Source organism: Microcebus murinus, chromosome 9 (genome assembly GCF_040939455.1).
Source record: "Microcebus murinus isolate Inina chromosome 9, M.murinus_Inina_mat1.0, whole genome shotgun sequence".
Lineage (NCBI taxonomy): Eukaryota > Metazoa > Chordata > Mammalia > Primates > Cheirogaleidae > Microcebus > Microcebus murinus.
The window spans coordinates 37,754,366-37,775,025 of record NC_134112.1 but is presented as its reverse complement, the minus strand read 5'-3'; the positions used below and the strand labels follow the sequence as shown (position 1 = coordinate 37,775,025).

The 20,660-nt window shown below is 33.8% G+C and overlaps 1 protein-coding gene across 1 annotated transcript in view; it reads right to left on the bottom strand.

Annotated features, from left to right (window-relative positions):
• VWDE (von Willebrand factor D and EGF domains) overlaps nt 1–20,660 on the bottom strand; it is an 85,616-nt gene that overhangs the window by 34,166 nt on the left and 30,790 nt on the right. Inside the window, exons 7-15 of the mRNA XM_076006216.1 lie at nt 16,794–16,859; nt 13,999–14,246; nt 13,352–13,441; nt 10,899–11,043; nt 7,793–8,010; nt 7,471–7,544; nt 5,624–5,894; nt 2,704–2,912; nt 1,593–2,560 (exon numbers count right to left, since the gene is read on the bottom strand). Of these exons, the coding sequence (XP_075862331.1) occupies nt 1,593–2,560; nt 2,704–2,912; nt 5,624–5,894; nt 7,471–7,544; nt 7,793–8,010; nt 10,899–11,043; nt 13,352–13,441; nt 13,999–14,246; nt 16,794–16,859 (2,289 nt within the window). The remainder of the gene's footprint in view (nt 1–1,592; nt 2,561–2,703; nt 2,913–5,623; nt 5,895–7,470; nt 7,545–7,792; nt 8,011–10,898; nt 11,044–13,351; nt 13,442–13,998; nt 14,247–16,793; nt 16,860–20,660) is intronic.

Here is a 20,660-nt window from a genome sequence, read left to right as displayed (position 1 = left end):
TATATTAATAACTTTGCTAGCACTAGGGTACAAAATTATGTCATGTGTATTCAGAACCCTAAATATCTTTATGAAAAATTTTTAAAAACATGTGTTAGTTCAGTTCATACTTTCATGCATTCAACAAATGTTTATTTAGCAGTATCTATGTATATGGTATTATTCTAGGTACTGAAGATGAAGTAATGAACAAAGTCCTTGTCTTCATGTAACTTACACTCTAGCATGGGAGGATAAAATAAAAACAAATGAAAAAATAAACATTATGCATTACATAAGTGTTTTCAAGAATGTGGGGGAAAAGTATTTTAACTATATTAAAGGAGATAATGACTATGTGATTGTGTGAGAAAAATGACTTTATTTTGAATAATAGGAGGATTTTCTGATAATATGACATTTGAAAAGAGAAGTAAAGAAAGTCAGTCATAAAGATATATGGTGTAAGGAATAGTAATAGTAAGTGCAAAGAAAGAAAGAATAGTAAGTGCAAAGGTCCTGAGGTAGAAACAGGCCTGGGTCCTTTGTGGAACAGCAAAGTAGCCAGTGTGTCTGAAGCACAGTGAGCTGGGGGCAGGGGAGATGGTAGGTGAATTAAGAGAGAGAGGAGCCTTAGATTATCTAGGGTCTTCCAGCCATGGCAGGGATTGTGGATTTTACTCTGGAAGAGATGGAGGCCATTCAAGGGATTTAAGCAGATGAGCATAATCTGACTTACATTTCAGTGGGGTCACTTTAGCTGCTGCTGCATGGAAAATAAGCTTTGAGAGCATCTATGATGATCCAGGTGAGAGATAACGGTGGCTTGGACTAAGGTTGTAGCAGGGAAGAGATGAAATGCTTTGAAGCTGGAGCTGGATTTGCTGCTAATGGATTAAATTTGAGGCATGAGAGGAAAAGGACAGTCAAAAATGACTACAGGTTTTTAATGTGAGCAATTAGAGGAATGAAATTTTCATTTACTAAAATGGAAAATGCTGTAGATGAAAAGGGCAGGATGGTAACCATGGGAGGGAACCAGAAGTTACTGGTTTACTGGTTAAAGGAACCAAACCAACTTTTTAGAATTTCTTTCTCTAACATATTGAGACAAAATAGTTTGTACCACATAGATGGGTTAGATAGGAAGAGTTGTAAGCAAATTAGTGTAATTAGCAAAATAATATGAACATAGTGTTTTAAAAATATTAAATTTGAGTTCTAAGTAAACAATTACTCTCTACAGGTAGAGAAAACAGTTGTGTGCAAAGGCCCTGAGGTCAAAGTGAAACGCATTTTCAAGGAACAGCACAGAGACCAAAGTGGCTGGAGTGGATAGACAGGGTGACAGCAGTAGGGGATGAGTTTAGAGAGATAACTATGCACCAGATCACACTGTGCTTTATAGGCTGTTATACATATGTCAGCTTTTACTCCTAAGAAGATGAGATGAGATGCAGTTAGAAAATTATTAACGTATTAATATAATTTGGGAGTTTCCCCTATATAATCTGAATGAGTCCTGTTGAGACACTGAAGGTAAAAAAATGAACAAAGATATTTTCATAATCAAATATCATATGCAACATTAAAGCTTGAGAGTAGTCACTTACCATACACATCACTGCAGTCATAGGAACTAAAGCCTGGGAAACACGCACACCCCCATTCCATACACTGCCCGTTGCCACTGCATAGATTGGGGCATTTTAATACTAACAGAATGTCCTCAATTGACTTGCTGTATTCTTCTGTGTTATATTTCCCCTCTTCCAAAATTCTTTTTTCGCATTCATTTTCTAAAAGGGCCACACCCGCTTCGGCCCAGCTAAGATCATCTTTTAATAGAACATCCTTCACACACATATCTATAACGCTGTCTAGTCTCTTGCCAAGGAAAGCAAGACAGAGCCTTCCTATGCTGGAGTTGGCTAGAGTCTGCTGACACAGTGCCAAGGTGCTGCGTTCAGTGAGGCCAGAGGGTGTGGGCCCCGAAGGGACAAAGTCCCGGTGGACATCCTCAGCATGGTCCTCAGGGAAAAAATAAGTAAATTCTTCTAAGTCCGTTTGGCTGAGACTTTGGAAGGCAAACAGCGAAACAGAGTCATGAAAGTTTTGCCGTTTCCCTCTCTTTTGTTGATCCCACCTCATCTCTCGACCGTGGCTACCTTGGTCCTGCATGTGTTTCTCATTGTCCAAGTATTTAGGTGCATCTTGGTTTTTATTCCCAGCATGTTTTTGTAAATTTACGACCAGTCTGGTCAGGTTTACATGCTTCTGTTCTTGTGGAAATAAATTCAAATTATTTTCGTCACCAGATGTATGTTTGTTTATCCCTCTGACGAGAGTGTCTGAATTAATATATTCAGAGGTGACATCGAGTTCTGGTATCAAAGAAGAGAATCTGACATGTTTGAGGTCTCTGCAAGCTGAAGCAATTTCTGATTGAAAATCACTGTCCAGGTGATTCGAAGGTGGATACCATAAAGAAGCGTCTGATGAGCAGCCACAGTAGGATAGTTTTCCAGGCGATGTCAGAGAAATCGGCAGTGTGTCAAACATGCTCTTTCCCGGTAGAATCCTTCTCAATGGGAAACAGAAAAGGATAGTAATTTGTACATGAATATTTTTCTTAGTCATGTGTTACAAAAAAGCAGATTATTGAATCACCACCCATTTTAAGTCTAATATTAATACAATTACAAGTGAAAAATAGTTTCTTACCTCCATTCGTTAATAAAAGCAACACAATTATTAAAATTTTGATCAATTTTGAACCCACTTTTATCATGGAAATCATTTTCTGGATTTTCATCAAAGGTACCACAAAGTCCCAGGGTATTTCTGTAATCTGAACTAGGGGCTCTGATTGTTAAACTCATGCCCCATTCACTAAGATCAGCACGAATGAATGCTCCAGAAGAAAACCGAATCTGAAATACAGAAATAACCAATTGAAGTAATATTCAATTTAGATAAAGAAAAAACTATAATTTAAAAAATAAGAAATATTCCGAGGAGGGCAGGGCAAGGGCAATATATGTAACCTTAACATTTGTACCCCCATAATATGCTGAAAAAAATAAATAAAATAAATAAGAAATATTCCTTCAACATAAAAAAAGAATAAAATACTGATTTTTTAAACTACAAATTTCCTCTTAATGTTCTATGCCCAAAAAGTGGGTTTTTGTATTTTGCTGACTTGAAATTTGATTATCTGATTTTTTATTGAGGTATGTTGTTTGAAATCTCTTTATTTAAATAATTTAAAATAAACTGAACAGTATGATGCTGTTATAAAAATAGGCACATAGATCAAGGGACTAGAATAGAGAACTAAGAAGTAAAGTCACATATTTACAGCCAACTGATCTTTGACAAAGTCAACAAGAACATATATGGGGCAAAGGACATTCTTTTCATTAAATGGTGCTGAGAAAATTGAATAGCCATATGCAAAGGAATGAAACTGTACTCCTAACTCTTACCATATACAAAAATAACTTTAGATGGATTAAAGACTTAAATGTAAGACCTGAAACTATAAAAATACTAGAAGAAAACCTAGGGAAAACTCTTCTGGACATTGATTTAGGCGAAGAATTCATGACTAATACCTCAAAAGCATAGGCAACAAAAATGCAAATATATAAATGAGACTTAATTAAACTAAAAAGCATCTGCCCAGCAAACTAAATCAAGAGTGAACAGAAAACCTGCAAAATGAGAGAAAATATTTGCAAACTATGCATTTGAAGGAGACTGATATCCAGAATTTATAGGGAATTCAAACAACTCAACAAAAAAACTCTACAAATAATATCATTAAAAAGTGGGCACAGACATTTTTCAAAATAGAACATATAAATGGCTGACAAGCATATCAAAAAATGCTCAAAGTCACTATCATCAGGAAATTGAAAATCAAAACACAATGAGATATCTTACCCCAGTCAAATGGCTTTATTAAAAAGACAAAAAAATACCAGATGTTGGTGAGGGTGTGGAGAAAAAGGAATACTTATACACTGTTAATGGGAATGTAAGCTAGTACAACCTCTATGGAAAACAGTATGGAGATTTCTCAAAGAATTAAACATAGAACTAAGAAAGAATAGAAGTGAAGCACCTCTGTCTATCACAAGAATATCATCTTTCCCAGACCAGCCACTTGGATATACTATATATGTGGATCTTTTCCAAAAGTCACTGAAGATAGATACAGCACTATGTTTGTTCTTCTGGTTTTTTTCCCCTTTTAATTTTTTTAAAATTTAAAAATAGCTCCTTTTTTTCTTTTTACAAAAATGGTATGTGTGCGTTACAGAAAATTATTTTAAAAGCAAATAAACCTTACATTCAAATCAACCAGAAGTAGCTGATGTTAGGATCTTGCTGCAAATGCTTTGAAAACCTCTTTTGTATTTCATGCATATCTCTGCCTGTCACTAAATACACACCTACTCCATCATTTCCATGACTACAAAGTGTTCTCTTATGTGGCATCATTATATTTGAAGTTTTGGTTAAATCCTTGATTGATCACTAATTGTAACTTTCCTTTTAAGGAAAGATATAATAAACATCATTGGGGCTATGCACATCTTTAATAATTTATTACAATAAATTCTAGAAGTTAAATTTCTTGCTAAAATAACATACATAGGTGAAGGTGATATATAACATATATGACCTTTGGAAAGACTATAATTACTTCTACTATCTGTACTCTTGTTAATATTGTATGAGAGATGTTTGATCTGTATTGACTTATTCGATTACTAATGAAGTTAAAGTTTTTGTATTTTTGTTGGTTATTTGTACTTTTGGGCATATTTATCAGTTTGATTTCTTTTGTGAAATGCCTTTTTATATTATTTGCTCATTTTAATTCACATGCTGATTATGCATTAGTGATATATGAGTGTTTTCTATATTGACTGCATGTTTTAGATTTAGCAACTCTTTTCCCAATTTTTGATTTGCATTTTGATTTTTAATGATGGAATTGAAATATATGTTATGTTCAAAAATCATTAGTCACTTCATTAAATGTCATAAGACCATATACTTAAAATTTTTAATACTTTTTATTTAAATTTAAATTTAATTTACATGGAATTTACTGTTTTGAAAAATGAGAGGAAGATGACCATGACTTTAAAACATAGTTATCTCATAGATATGAAATACTATCTTTAAAAATATTAGGGAGTGTATAATCTTGGGTCTGTTTGACAATTTTATATTCTCTTCCACTTATTTAACAGCCCATTCCTGAGGTAGTACCACACTGTATTCATTTAAAAAGTTGGTTAGTTATTCCTATGTCTGTCATCATCTTTGTCTAATATACCATTTATTGGACACTGTCAAAAATATTTTTATAAATAATCCACAAAGTTATTATAGAGAAATTTTAAATAAGGCAGTTTAGATTTGACAGTTGTAACTATGGTGTGCCTATCTGTATGTGGTACAAAAACAAAACTGTATTCATTCTAAGATCATAGTTTAAATGATATTTTCTTCAACAAATTAACTTTGAAAAATGATAGCTCCCAATTTAATAGAGATAAATAGAAGTTTATCCAAAGTGAGAAAAAGGAAGAAACTTTCAATATTAAAGAATCATACATACTGTGACTTTTCTTCCTAAGTAAGATTCACTTATCTTGATATTGCTGGTTACATCTTGGCTCTTTACAAATAAATATGGTTGTGATTCATGCAGCTGACCACTGCACATATCAAAAGTAACTACATCACCTTCTTCTTGAGCAACAAACCCGCAGTTACATGACACAGGATATTGAAGGCTCCCACAGTCCCACTGACGTACATGGACTTCAAAATCACGTGACATACTCTTATAAAGAACAAACGTTCCAGTCTTGAAATTATCATATACCCTATCAATAGCAAAAGGCAATTGCATTAAGAATTAGTGTAAAGTATCACATTAGTATGTAATAAATCAAAAATATGTATTGAAGTTATTTATAGGCATTCTCTGTCTATATATATGTGTGTGTGTGTGTGTGTGTGTGTGTATAGATGTAGATGTTAGAATGAGAAATCTAGATTTCCAATACCTTTATGTATCAGGAGCATTCATTTGTATGCACTGAATAAAACAAAGTAGTGATAAACACCTCCATCTCTCCCACTACTCCTTTCTCCCCTTTTGCCACTCTAGTCAGTCAAGTGGCTCTCCTTGAGCAAGGCAAGCTTGCTGAGTGGTCTTCTCCTCATATGTGTATGCCCATGGCTATCTCCCTCACCTTTTTCCAGTACTTGTCCAGATGTCACCCTCACTTAAAGGCTTTCCATAACCATGCTATTTTAATATAAATTGCAACCCCTACTTTCAGCCTTCTTCCACCTCTGGTTTAGTTTTCTTCACAATGTGTACCTTCTTCAGACACAATCTATATGCTATTTATTATGTGTGTTAATATCTCTTTCCAATTATTGAAAAGTCAGCTATTTTGTTCACTGCCATATTCCCAGTACTTAGAACTTGGCTTGTCATCTAGTTGTTGCACAATTAATCTGTGAATTGTTGTATTAAATTCATTACTATGCTTTCTTGAGGTTTTTCTACCAAAACTTCCAAGCCTTTCGATATGACCATAAAGGATTCTTGTGTGTAGGATCAGTTCCTCCAACTTTTCAATACCTGCTCAAACAATTGGAGTATAATTTTTTATCGAATAGGTTCTATATCTATTCACTTATATTGAATGATTTTACTGACACTAATCACACTACAATTTTTTATTTGAAAAAGTCAACTACTTTGAATCATGAAGAAAATTTTGAGTCCAAAATGAGGTATTCTCATCATTTTCCTTAAAGACATCTTAGAATCACAAATGCCCCAAAACTGTATAATTGAGTTTAAATCTTTCTAGGCAGATACTACTAATAAAATAGCTTAGATTACTTTTTGGGCATTTTGCCCATTTTACTTTACGTTCCAGAGGCAAATATCCAGATATTCATGATAGTTAGAACAGTTTTTCCCCTGAGTATTCTTGTCAAATATTAGAAGCCATTCATTTTTAAATGAATTCTAATGTGTTAGTTTAATCATTTCGCTTAAACCTTAAAGTTTTTTTTATTATCTTATAGACATGCAATTCAGTAAATATCTCTAGAGCAAACAATTTAATCATTATTAAAAATAAATTAATGGTCCAGCAAAAATGATTGTCTGCCTTTGTAATAAACTTCATTTATACAAGTTCAGCCTTTACAATTAGTCCATATTTTTTTTTACTAGGGATTAGATTTTGAGTCAAAAAAATTCTACAGAAACAAACTAGTATCTTGAAACAAACCAGTAATGACTATATATGCCTTACTTTCTAATTTTTCAGTGACTAGGAGTAAGAAATTATAAAACAGTATGCTGTTTAACACAAAGCAACAAAACCAAGAAGAAACAAAAACTACTAAAAGAAAAAACTTTCAGGAAATTACCTGCCATCAAATGTAATTATATGTGGGTCAGTAAATGAATAGCAGTAAGCAGTTGGAACATCCTTTACTCTGATCTTAAAAGCAAAGATATTTTTGGTAAATATTACCATTAATTGTTATTTAGTGATAGATAATAAATTGCTTAGCAATCTCAATAAATTTTTAATTAATTATTGTTATCATAGTTATTGAAAATTGAATATTTTAAAAACTAAAATAATTTATCAAATAATTTTTAAATGAAAAGTTTACAGGATATAGTGATAAAATATACACATTTTTTAAAGCTTAAATTATAAAGATGTTTTTGTAACATGTCAACCTGGATGCTGTCTGGAATGTAGCTGTTCCACAGGAAATCCTCATTGACTATAGGTTGCACTACAATGTTTGTAACTCTATCTCCATCTCTAGAAAAATCTGCAACAGCAGTGTAGTACACCAAAGTGTGGCTGCAGGTTCCATTCACACAGAATGATGTCTCATGAAGGTCCACATGACAGGAAGACAGTGCCAAATTTAAGCCTAGGTGTTCTTTACCTGTTTTCATTAAAAAAAAAAAGGTTGAAAATTTTGTAAAGGAATACACTAATCAAAACATGTAATGACGTGATCAATGTGGGACACTTAATTGAAAAAGTATTCTTAGATTATTTTCTCTTTCTTAGAAAATATAGCTGTGGAGGGGAATGGTAGCTTATGTCCATAATCCCAGCACTTTGGGAAGCTGAGGTGGGAGGATCGCTTGAGACCAGGAGTTCGAGACCAACCTGGGCAATATAGAGAGACCTCTTTTCTACAAAAATTTAAAAAGTTAGCCAGGCACAGTGACATTGTGTCTACAGTCTCAGCTACTCAGGAGGCTGAGGCAGGAGGATCGCCTGAGTATAGGAATTCGAAGTTGCAGTGAGCTATGATCATACCACTACACTCTAGCTTGGGCAAAAGAGCAAGACTCCATCTCAAAGTTGTAATTTTTGATTAAATTAAACCAGAACTATTAAATCTACCTGGTTTTTATAAATAACTAACTTCAATATATACATACATGTGTATTTTTAGTAAAGTTATAAATCCATATGAATCTGAATAACATTCAAAAGCAATGAATAAAATTTATCTTTGTTTTTGTTATAAGTGTATGTGTATGTGTGTGTATATATATAATTCTAGCACTAAGAAACATAATTTGATTTTTTTCTGCCTAAGAATTGTGCCTTGGGCCCAGATACTTCTGTAATATTTCTTATGGCATGTATTCATGTTCAATCCATTGCTGAATAATAGCAATGGCTTTAAAAAATAGAAAAATGAAAACAGATGAAGGTGGTCTCAAATTAGTGATAAACTATTTCTTTTCACACCCAAATGTCCCAATATATTCAGAACCTTGAGATGTTCCTCGCCTAGAGAATAAAGACTAAGAAAAATAATTTGGAAATGGAATGATAACAAAGGAGGAAGGAACTCTAGGAATTTGTATAACTAAACAAAAAGAACAGATTCCCTCAACACTAGCTACAAAGGAAGTATGCCTTCATATACAATTAGTGATTCCAAAGTCCTTCCAAGAATCAAGGAGAAAGAAATGTGTTATTAAAAATTTTCTGTGTTCTTTTCTCCTATGCACATTTTTTAGGTATAAAATTATATTGGTCAGATACAGTCATACTGCACTAGATTTAAAATTATTGAAAAATTTTTTATGCATTTTTTCTAAAAAGATATACTTTTCCTATGCAAATAAAAAATAACATCTAAACTCTTAACCAGCTCCCTAAGGTGAATATGGAATATTTCTAGCTTAGATGTCTTGTCTGGCTTAGATATAGTCCATGACATCAGCTTCCTGTGTCTATTGTATGAGGGCCAAAGGTAGTTCTCTTTAAGTCTGTGAATAAGCAATATAGTTTGTGTAAAAATACACTAAGAGACACCAACTTGTTCTCCATGAAAGTAGAGACTTAATGGAAATATACTTAAAGAAGACAAGATGAGGAATATACACTTTGAAATCCAAAATTTCCTACAGAAAAAAAGGAAACAATTTTTAATTGACAGAGAATAAAAACACGCAAACTTCTAAAATGTAGGCATATATTTAGGCTATTTTTACATTATTATATCAACGCTTGCCTTGTTTAAAGATTTGAAAACATGCAAACGCATTTTAAACTATATTTGTAACCAAAGGACATTTTTTACCTAACACCATTTTGAAAAATATCAATGACATCATCCTATTCCTATTTTCTCTATAATCCATAGTATAAGAATATTTGCATAATAAGATTTTCAGAGGTAGCCTGAAATAGAATTGTGTTACGTAGACTGAGAAAGAGAGAGTAACTTCGTATTTCATATTTCTGGGCTTTAATTCAAAATATAATGTTGCTCATAATGCTCCTGAATCTGAGTAGCTGGGTATTATTTAAACCTGTTTACTGTCAAGTATCTTATGATGACCTCTCTTAATTTCTCTTTCTGACTCCTTATCCAACTCTTTTCTTGGGTGTATTATTCCTATGAGAGTCTGTGTCTCCTTGCTTTTTTTCCTCTTGTTTCTCTGATTTAATTAGGTGTAATAAAAATGTGAAGATGTATATGTGCTGTGTTTGGTATATTTACTAAACAAAATGTCATGTTTTACAGTGAAAAGATACATGGTATGTGAACAGAATTGTAAACTCTCTTAAAGGTTATGTTTTCATTTCTGTATCTCTTATTTGCTTTGATCTCTACATCAGGGATTTAGGGGTAAAAAAGAACTCAATCAACCCAATGACTGTTTCCATGGATTGTCTTCTCATATTCTATCTCGTTCTGTGGGTTCTGTGGAAGGATTTCTGCTCCCTCTATAGGGCTGGGACAGTGATATACATGTGGCCATGCATCAGGACATCTATATGAGTAGTAATTTATATAGAATAATTTTAAGACAAAAAAAATCCCAAACATAAGCTTTCATTAGGGAGAGAAGTGCAAAGAATGCATTATGAGATCTATGTTTCATAAGCTTAAAATTTCAATGTCGCTTATCATAACTCCCTCACTGGGGACAATTTGGAAAATCTTAAAGAGCAGTTTGTCCCTTAACCTATGAAAGCAAAACAAAGGAAAAAACAAGTGAGAGGATGAGAAAAATAGGAGGCGAAGGGTGAGAGAGAAAGATAATAATGAAGAGGAGATTGTTCATTTTTTTTATTATTATTTATTTATGCTTTCAGTCCAGGGGGAATAAATGTGAATTGCTTTGGCAATCATGAATTTGCCTCAGTGTTATTAATACGATTGATCTATAATTTGATGTAAACATGCAACATAGTTTATTATATGAGTACACTTCAGTGACTTTTTCTAGAGGGAAAAAAAAGCATTAGTTATTGTTTGAAAGCTAATAATAAAATTAAATGAATTTAATATATTACCTTGATCAATAGTTTTCAGCTTTAATGAAATTTTGCATTCTTGATCAAGCTCACTAAATTCAGAACAAACAATAGGAACTGTGCTCTCTATCCTTAACTGGTATTCTTTCCCATCTTCTGAGATAGTGCTCAATTCAGGTTGTAGCTGGTATAAAAAAATGAGTAGAGAAGTTATGTTAAAATAGAATGTATTTCTAAGGTATAATTTTGAATAAGCATTTTCTCAACAGCCCATCTTTTGCTAAATGAGCTAGTAATGACTTAAGCACTGGAATTTTTTATATTTTATCTTACCTTATTTTATTTTATGTATGTTTAAAATTTTATTATAGAGATAGGTTTTTGCTCTGTTGCCCAAGCTGGAGTGCAGTGGCCTGACCATAGTTCATTGCAGCCTGGAACTCCTGGGCTTAAGGGATGCTCCCACCTCAGCCTCCCAAGTAGCCAGGACTACAGGCATGCACCACCATGCCCAGCTATGAGCACTGGAATATTTTTTTAACTAAATAAAACCAATTAAAACCAAACCCATAAGCCGGGCGCGGTGGCTCACGCCTGTAATCCTAGCACTCTGGGAGGCTGAGGCGGGCGGATTGCTCGAGGTCAAGAGTTCGAAACCAGCCTGAGCAAGAGCGAGACCCCGTCTCTACTATAAATAGAAAGAAATTAATTGGCCAACTAATATATATATATAAAATTAGCCGGGCATGGTGGCGCATGCCTGTAGTCCCAGCTACTCGGGAGGCTGAGGCAGCAGGATTGCTTGAGCCCAGGAGTTTGAGGTTGCTGTGAGCTAGGCTGACGCCACGGCACTCACTCTAGCCTGTGCAACAAAGCGAGACTCTGTCTCAAAAAAAAAAAAAATAAATTAAAAAAAAAAAAAAACCAAACCCATAAAAATATAAGCAGTGCACAAAGAAGTACATGGAGCTGCTGCACTGCTCTGAGTTTAAACTCAATTTTGTTCACCAACACATGCTGCCTTGGTGATTCTGGTTTTGCGATAGGCACTAGAGAATGCAAAAGAAAGAATGATTCCTATTTTCTTCTAAGAGTCGGGTTATTCTTAGGGATTAATATTCATCATTCCAATCATAAATGTAAGTATTTTTAATACATTAATCAAATTATTATTGTTATGTGAAATCTCAGCTTCTGAGCACTGCTGCAACCTAGGACTGGCTCTATTCCAAGGACTGGCTCTATTCCAATCCTTTTTTAAGGCAGAGATATTTTTATGCAGTCTCAAGACTTGGCTGCCTCTCCAAATAGATGTTTCTTAGTGCTAAATATTCTCCCTGTAGCCTATTCAGAAACTGTACCTGAGGGCCAAATGTTGGCCCTTGACATTGTCTGCTGAGTGCTCACCAATGCAGAGTAAATGATTCCTGTGTTCCCATGGTTTGAATTCTGCTTCTCCTGACACTGTGGTTGTGCTATTCTGACCACATGGCCCACTCTTCTTTCTTCCATCCTTGTTCACTATGGTATATCCATGGACTTTATTAAGGAACGGGGTTTATCCTGGTCCTGTGTCCTATTCTCACAATCTATCAATGATCCCATCTTGTCCTTGAACTAGGAATGAGTCCAGGACAAACTCCAGTCCTATGGGTGAGACTTCCCAGTGCACAGTGCTGGCCTGCCCGGACCTATTGATATTTCCCCCTCTTCTTCTACCACTTCTAAGTTTCCTGTCACCTTCGCTCACCTTCTGGAATAGCTGATCGATTTCTGGATCCCAGTCCTACCAGCAACAACTTTATTAAATTTTGCCTGTTTAGTTAGCTCAATCTTTGCAGTCCATAAAATACAGAGCTCTGGTATGTGTATACCATGGAGTATTACTTAGCCATAAAAAGGAATGAATTAATGTCTTTGCAGCAATTTGGATGGAATTGGAGACCATTATCCTAAGTGAAATATCTCAAGAATGGAAAAACAAAAACCACATGTACTCTCTAATTTGGAACTAATTGATGGGCATAGAAAGAAGTAAAAATCACTGAAAATCAAGAAGTGGTTTAATTTTTTAAATTATAGATTAAATTTTTAAAACTTTTAGATTTTTAAAAATCATTTAAAATGTTTTTTAAAAAACCCTCAGAGCTCTAAGTCACTTCTACTCCAGTTGGAAGCTCTACTACTTTGCCTGGTACCTGTCTTTCAAAATGCATGTTAACTAAATATTGACATGCTAACTTTTAGCAACATGATGGAATAAATTATGGGAATAGAGCTTTTGCTTTATTTTAATAAAGAAATGCAAGTATATCCCAACTTCAGTTCATAAACAAGGATCTTCAAACTTTGTTGTGCATTAGAATTATTGAGGTTATTCTTCAAAAACAGAAACCCCTCTCAACATTCTGAGTTAGTCTGTGATGAAGCCTGTGATGGGGAACACATTTTCAGAGGAATTATCTTTCTGATCCAATCACACTGACACTGACCTTAATGCCTGCAAAAAATTCTTGGCTTTCAATGGCTAAACTTTGTATATGCGGTTTCTCCAAGAAAAAGATGGAAGCACTGCAGAATATCTGTGAATACAGTTATCAAATAGTCATTCAGCAATATAATTTTGGAGAAAATATGTGTAAATTATTATCTTTAAATTCTTAATTTTAACTTTTAATCATGCATGAGATAATCAAATAACTAAGTTAAAATTAGCTTGAAATTTGAGAAAAATTCCATCATTATAAAATATTACTTATTCAAACCTCAACATAAAGTGTAGCAGGCTTTGTATTCAAGATATATATAAAGGAGGATAAAATTATCATCATTAAAAAATTAAACTATTTATTCTAGGATAAAATATATCACTTTAAAACCTGAAAGAAACATGTATTTATAAAAATTCATCAATAATAATCAGCAAATTGCTAAAATGAGATATGCATAGATAGCCACTAAGATTACTAACTCATCCAGTTGTCATTAGATTTAGCACACAGCCAAGGAAAAGACAAGAAAAAAATTAGCATTTTATATACTGTGGACAAAATATACTTTTAGGACATTATAAAAAATTATGTTTGAAAATCAATATATTTATGAAAACAAAAGAAAATCCAAATGTTTTTGAACATACCCTGTCTCCAAGTCTGAGATTTATGCCATCAAGTTCTAAAAGAGAGAATGCCTGAACTGTGGTCTCTTGTTTCAGCTCCTCTTTGATTTCTTGAGGAGAAAGCCTAGACCAAGTTATGAGAAATCCCACTGAGTGGTTTGTAGGGGACACATCAAAAGCACACCTACAGAAAAGCCGGGACTCAATCACTTCCACCTTAACCTCTGGCCTTCCTGGAGGTAGAGGTGGCAAGGAGGCAGACAGCTGACCTGGTGGGAGAAAATGCAGAATTTGTTACTGGGACTCTTAAAGAATGGAGACTGGCTTATGGAAAAAGCACTCAAAGACTATATAACTCCAGCATTTATCCTAAGAAAAATTAAAATAAATTTAGAAATATGATTATTTCAAGCAATAAAAAAGTTGCACATTCACACTGTGACCCATAACCACACAAATATTAATATTGATAGCCAAGCAAGTTATCAATTCATCAAGCTTATATCAAGGCATGTTGAATATCTGCCTTTGAAAAGTCAAGCTCTTGAAAATAAAAGTAATTTACATTTTTAAGCAATTATCCTTTCTAAAAGATGGAAAAAGCAAAATTAAGGTTTAGTACATTATAATTTCTTGTTATAAAGAAAAGTAGTCAGAATTGTAAAAGGAAATGACTTTCTAATTTACTCTTATAATTTTATCTTATAACTCAACTAATCATTACTCTGGGTTAAAGGAGCTATTCATTGCAGAGGTCACTGTATTGTCTTAGTGAAATAAAGCAAGTGTTAAACAGCAGTCTTATACTTTTCAGTTTTTGAGGTTAAAGAAATTTGAAGTTGCCTCTAGGAACTTATAGGAAGATTTTGAAGTTTTTGACTCTGGTCATTTGCAAAATTAAATCTGGGGATCTGAAAGGTTTCTAAGTAATTTTTTGCATTGTTTTGTTTTGCTTTAGAAAACAGAAAAATATTTGAGTGAAAAATTTAAAAAATAAGTTTTTAAGTTTTCTAAAATTTAGAAACATTTTTCCTATTATATACATGATAATTTTTTGACAATCACAAAACTAATCTTTCAGCCCTGTCATGTATTAATAGATTTTGAAAAATTCTGAGACCTTAAGATATCTCTTAAGATATCTTAAGACTTAAGATATTTCCTGTGGGGGAAATGTACTTTTAGATATTATGTTTTATTTATTTTTTTAATTTTTAATTTCAAAATATTAAGAAGGTACAAGGTTAAGAAGGTTTAGGTTACATAGATCACTTTTGTAATGCTTGAGTCATGGCTAGGGGTGTCCATCACCCAAACAGTGTTCACAGTATCCATTAGTAGGTTTGTTTTCCCTCCCCTCTTCCTCCTCCCTCCTGGTTGATTTCCACTGAGTTTTACTTCCCTCTGTACAAATGTGTGTTCATAAGTTAGTTCCAATTTAATAGTGAGTACATGTGGTGTTTGTTTGTTTTTCCATTCCTGAGGTACTTAATTTAAGAGACTGGCCTACAGTTCCATCCAGATTATTGCAAAAGATATTAATTCATCTTTTTTTATGGCTGAGTAGTACTCCATTATATACATATGCCACATGTTATTAATCCACTCATGAATGGATGGCACTTAAGTCGATTCCACATCTTCGCCATTGTAAATTATGCTGCAATAACCATTTGAGTGAAGGAGTATTTTTGATGAGAAGTCTTCTTTTCTTTTGGGTAAATACTCAATGGTGGGACTGTTGAATCAAATGGTCAGTCTACTTTTATTTCTTTGAGGAATCTCCATACTGTTTCCATAGAGGTTGTACTAGTTTACAGTCCCACCAAAAGAGTATAAGAGTTCCTTTCTCTCTGCATCCACGCCAGCAACTATTGATTTATTTTATGTCATTATAGCTTATTTCACCATATGAAACACTCTAATTAATTATATGTCAACAGTCTGTCTTTCCTTTTAGAGTGTCAGAGTTGGCTAACAGACCCCATGAAAAGGCTAATGTTTCAATAAATAATTTTAATTTCTGCCAGTCCTGTAGGTAGATGACATACATTTTATCTCTTAGACTATTTCAAGTGATCTATTTTTAAGGAATATTACAGTAGGGGGATTTTTTAATATGTGAAGTAAACTTAAAACATTTTTAAAAAACAAAAAATATACATTGAAAGGAAGAGAAAAACTTTGACCACCTTAACATTGTTGATGTTTATCTTTCAGGACTTATTTGTCCCAAATGCAATCATTCCTTTAAAAATGGGATTATACTGTACAATCTGATTTCTTAGCTACTATATACCATGAATATCTACTAATGTCAATGAATGTACTTCTACATTGCAAAGCTATTTGCAAAATATTTTGTCATTATTTATATATCATAAGTAATCAATCAGAAGTTATGGGGTATTTGAAGTTTTTTTCTTTTTTCACATTATTAGAAAAATGGTGTTATAAATATTGTTCTTGCATACGTCTCTAAATAGTTTTCTAAGACAGATTTTTTGAAAGCAGAATTGCTAGGTACAAATATAGGTGGATTTTTAAGAATGCTGAGATGAATTGCCAAATTTTCCCATGAAAGATTCAATCAATATACACACATAATTTGCCTAACTCTCTGTACCTCTGCCAACTTCAGGACTATTTCTTAAAGGCATAATAAATTTAATTTTTATTTTTGATATCCATGTCAGATATTAGCATAATTCAACATCTACTGCCATAGAACATAAATACCTGTTGAAATTGCTAGTTTATAAATACATGATTAAAAAACAAAATGTAAAAAAAAAAAAAAAAAATGTAATACTTACGGACACAGTCCCCTCCCATTTCAATTTCATCCGGGCCACATGAGTGTAATTTTACATCAGGAATAGCTACAAATGATAAGGATTGTATATTTATTCAACTGGACATCAAGTTATAAATCTACATATATCAAAGATGACAATTCCTTGGGGAAGTATGTTTTAATACAGAACAAGACTTTTCTTAGCTGTCCTCTTTATTTCTTTTCATAATACACTATTTTCCTTTTAATAATGAGATCAAATGGAGATGAAAAGGGATTATATTTTAAAACCCTCTTAGCTTTCACATCTTGTTTTCTAGATTTGAATCTCCAATACTAAATAATAAAACCCAATGATAATATCAAATGCTGGCAAGAATGTGGAGCAACAGGAACTCTCATTCATTGCTTGTGGGGATGCAAAATGGTATAGCCACTTTGGAAGACAGTTTGGTAATTCTTCATAAAACTAAACATACTCTTATGATATAATACACAAATCATGCTCCTTTATTATTTATCCAAAGGAGTTTAAAACTTATTTCCACACACACACACACACAAAAAACCCCTGCACATTGTTGTTTGTAGCAGCTTTATTACAATTGCCAGAACTTGGAAGAAACCAAGGAGTGTCCCTCAGTAGGTGAATGGATAAATAAACTGTGATGAATCCAGACAATATAAAATATCATTCAGTGCTAAAAAGAAATGAGCTATCAAGCCACAAAAAGAGATGGAGGAAACTTCAGAGAATATTATTAAGGGAAAGAAGCCAATATGAAGAGGCTACATACTAAATTATTCCAGCTATATGAAATTCAGGAAAAGGCAAAACTATGGAGACAGCAAAAAGATCCTTGGCTGCCAGGCTTGGGAGGACGGAGATGATGAATAGGCTGAACACAGAGGATTTTAGGGCAGTGAAACTACTCTGTATGCTACTGTAATGGTGAATACATGCTATTAGAAATTTGTCCAAATCCATAGAACGTACAACACCAGGAGCATAACCTAATGTAAACTGGACTATGGACTCTGAGTGATAATGATGTGTCAGTGTAGATTCAGCAATTGTAACAAATGTACCATTCTGGTGGAGGATGTTGACAATGGGGGTGGGTATGTATGTGTGGGGTTAGGGAGTATATGGGAAATCTCTATACCTTCTGCTCAATTTTGCTGTGAAACTAAAACTGTTCTAAAAAATAAAGTCTATTTAAAAAATAAAAGTGAAAAACATTATAAAGAAATGTATATAATAGTTGGTTTGGTGCCAGTTTCTTGGTAATTCATTGATCCCACCATTGTTGTTCATAGGATTACACCAGTAAGCCAAGAGCAGAGGTGGTAATATTTATAACCCAGTACCCTGAATACAGTTCATTGGTACAGGGTAACTACTTGAACAAAGGTATAGTCTCATCAGACTGCTTCTTAGAAAAATTTAAAATTTAAAGTAAGGGATGAGGAGTTGGAAGTTGATTCAAGTTAATGATGGATCTCTACAGAAATGTCTAGACTGTTGTTGCCAGTATCCTGGAAGCTTGTCTATTCTCCACACCTTCTGAGGCTTTCCTATTTGATTCTTCCTCAGATTCAATGGCATATTCTAAATCCTTAGACTTGATCATCATTTACATTACTTATAGTTGTTCTCTGTTATGTACAACTCAAGCAGATTTGAAAATTTTTATTATATATACGTGTATATAATTAGATATATATTAGAATGTAGTATTTCTAGAAAACATGGGGCCAAAATACACTACTCTCCTGCCCAAGTACTCCATAAAATTGTGTCCCATCTTTACTTGAAGTTTCTTCTAGTCATTTGTTCTTTCTTCTATTTCTTTTTCCAGGTTGTTTTTATAGAATCGCAGTCAGCACCCTGGCTAAAAGATTTAATCCCAGGAATAGACAATTAAGAACCCCTAGAAACTGTTAGCAAAGAAAGAACAAATCATTTGGTTCTAAACTTTTTTGTTTCTTCCTGATTCAAACATTTGTAAATCATTAAACTATCATAAAGTAGCAGTTGACAAGAAAGGAAGCAAACAAGTAGAAAACTAATTTCAAAGTATGTGAGATGTGCAACACTAGAGGTCCTAAGTACAGTAGTGGGGCACTGTTGAGTTGCACAGCTAAGCTTGAGTTAGCAAAAGCTGTAAAGAGGAGGATATGCTTGATCTACATCATGAAGCAGGAAAGATTCATAAGATGTCCAAGCAGAGAAAACAAGTGCAAAGTATGGAGAAGAGGAGGAGGATGGAGCAAAAACCTATAACTGGGGAGGTTGGAGAGTGTCATAGTTGAGCATGCAAGCTTCCTGAGATTAATCTAGCTTTACCATTCACTCACCAGCTATGATGTTGGGCAAGTGCCTATTTCCTCTGAATGCCTGTTTTCTATCCATAGAGTAGGGATTTTTAAAAATTAATTAATTAATTAATTTCATCATATTATGGAGGTACAAATATTGTTAGGGTTACAAATATTGCCTCTGCCTCCTACCTCCCCCCGATGTGTCCAATCCCCTGGTGGTGTGCATCACACACGTTACGGAATCATACACCCCTTTCCTCCTTCCCCCTCCCGCCTGCCCACCACCCAATAAAAAGTTTTGTTTTGATTTTTTTTTTTGACATTTTGGTTACATTGTATATCTTTGCCTCTCCCTAAGAAGGGTTAGAGTTATGCCCTTCCCCTCCAAAATACTCGCCACCTCCCTAAGATTGCTCCCCCCGAATCCCTGGTGAGCACTGCCACCATTTGAAACCCATAGTTTTAATCAGTCAGTACCAATTTGATGGCGAGTAGATGTAGAGCCCATTTTCCATGTCTTGTGTGGCCTCACTTTGGATAACGGGCTTAAGCTTAATCCAGGATAGCATAAATGGTGCTACCTCACTGTCATTTCTTAAGATTGAGTAATATTCCATTGTGAGGATATACCACATTTTAATTATCCACTCATGAATTGATGGGCTCTTGGGTTGTTTCCAGGACCGTGCAATAGTGAATTGTGCTGCTACAAACATTTGGGTGCAGATGTCTTTATAATAGAATGTCTTATACTCTTTTGGGTAGATGCCCAACAATGCTATTGCAGGGTCAAATGGTATTTCTATTTCTAGTTGTTTGAGGTATCTCCAAATTCTTTTCCACAAAGCATTCATCCCACTTCATTGCAATGGCCTCAACTATATACTTCCAACATGCTAGGAAACCTCTTTCCTAGGGGTTTTTGCCATTGCTCTACTCTACCATGATGGCCACATGGCTTGTTTACTTTGAGATTTCTCCTATTCTCACTTTCTTAATAGCTGTACTGAGGTATAATTGATGGGACATATTTGAAGTATAATTTATGACATGTTTTGATATATGAATACATCCACTAAAGTATAACCACAGTCAAAATAACATTTCCATCACCTCTAAAAGTTTTCCTGTGTCATTTTCTAGACTTTCCATTTGTCACTCCTTCACATTCACAGACAGCAACTTATCTGCCCTATTATTAGGTTTAGATTACATTTTCCAGAAATGTATGGAAATGTAATTGTACAGTATGTATTTTTTGCCTAGATAATTTAATTCCATATAAATGTTTCAGATTCATCTATGTTTTGGGTCTATCAAGAGGTTATTTTTTTATTCAAAAGTAGTATTTCATTGTATGGGCTTATCATAACTTGGTAACTGGTTGATAGACATGTAGGTTGTTTTCAGTTTGGGGCTATTTTGAATATAATTCCTTTGAACAATCATGTAGAAAACTTTTTATTGACATATGCATTCATTGCTCCTTGAATATCAAAGAATAAAATAGTTAAGTCATATGAGAAGTTATATGTTTACTTTTTAAGAGACTGCCAAATTA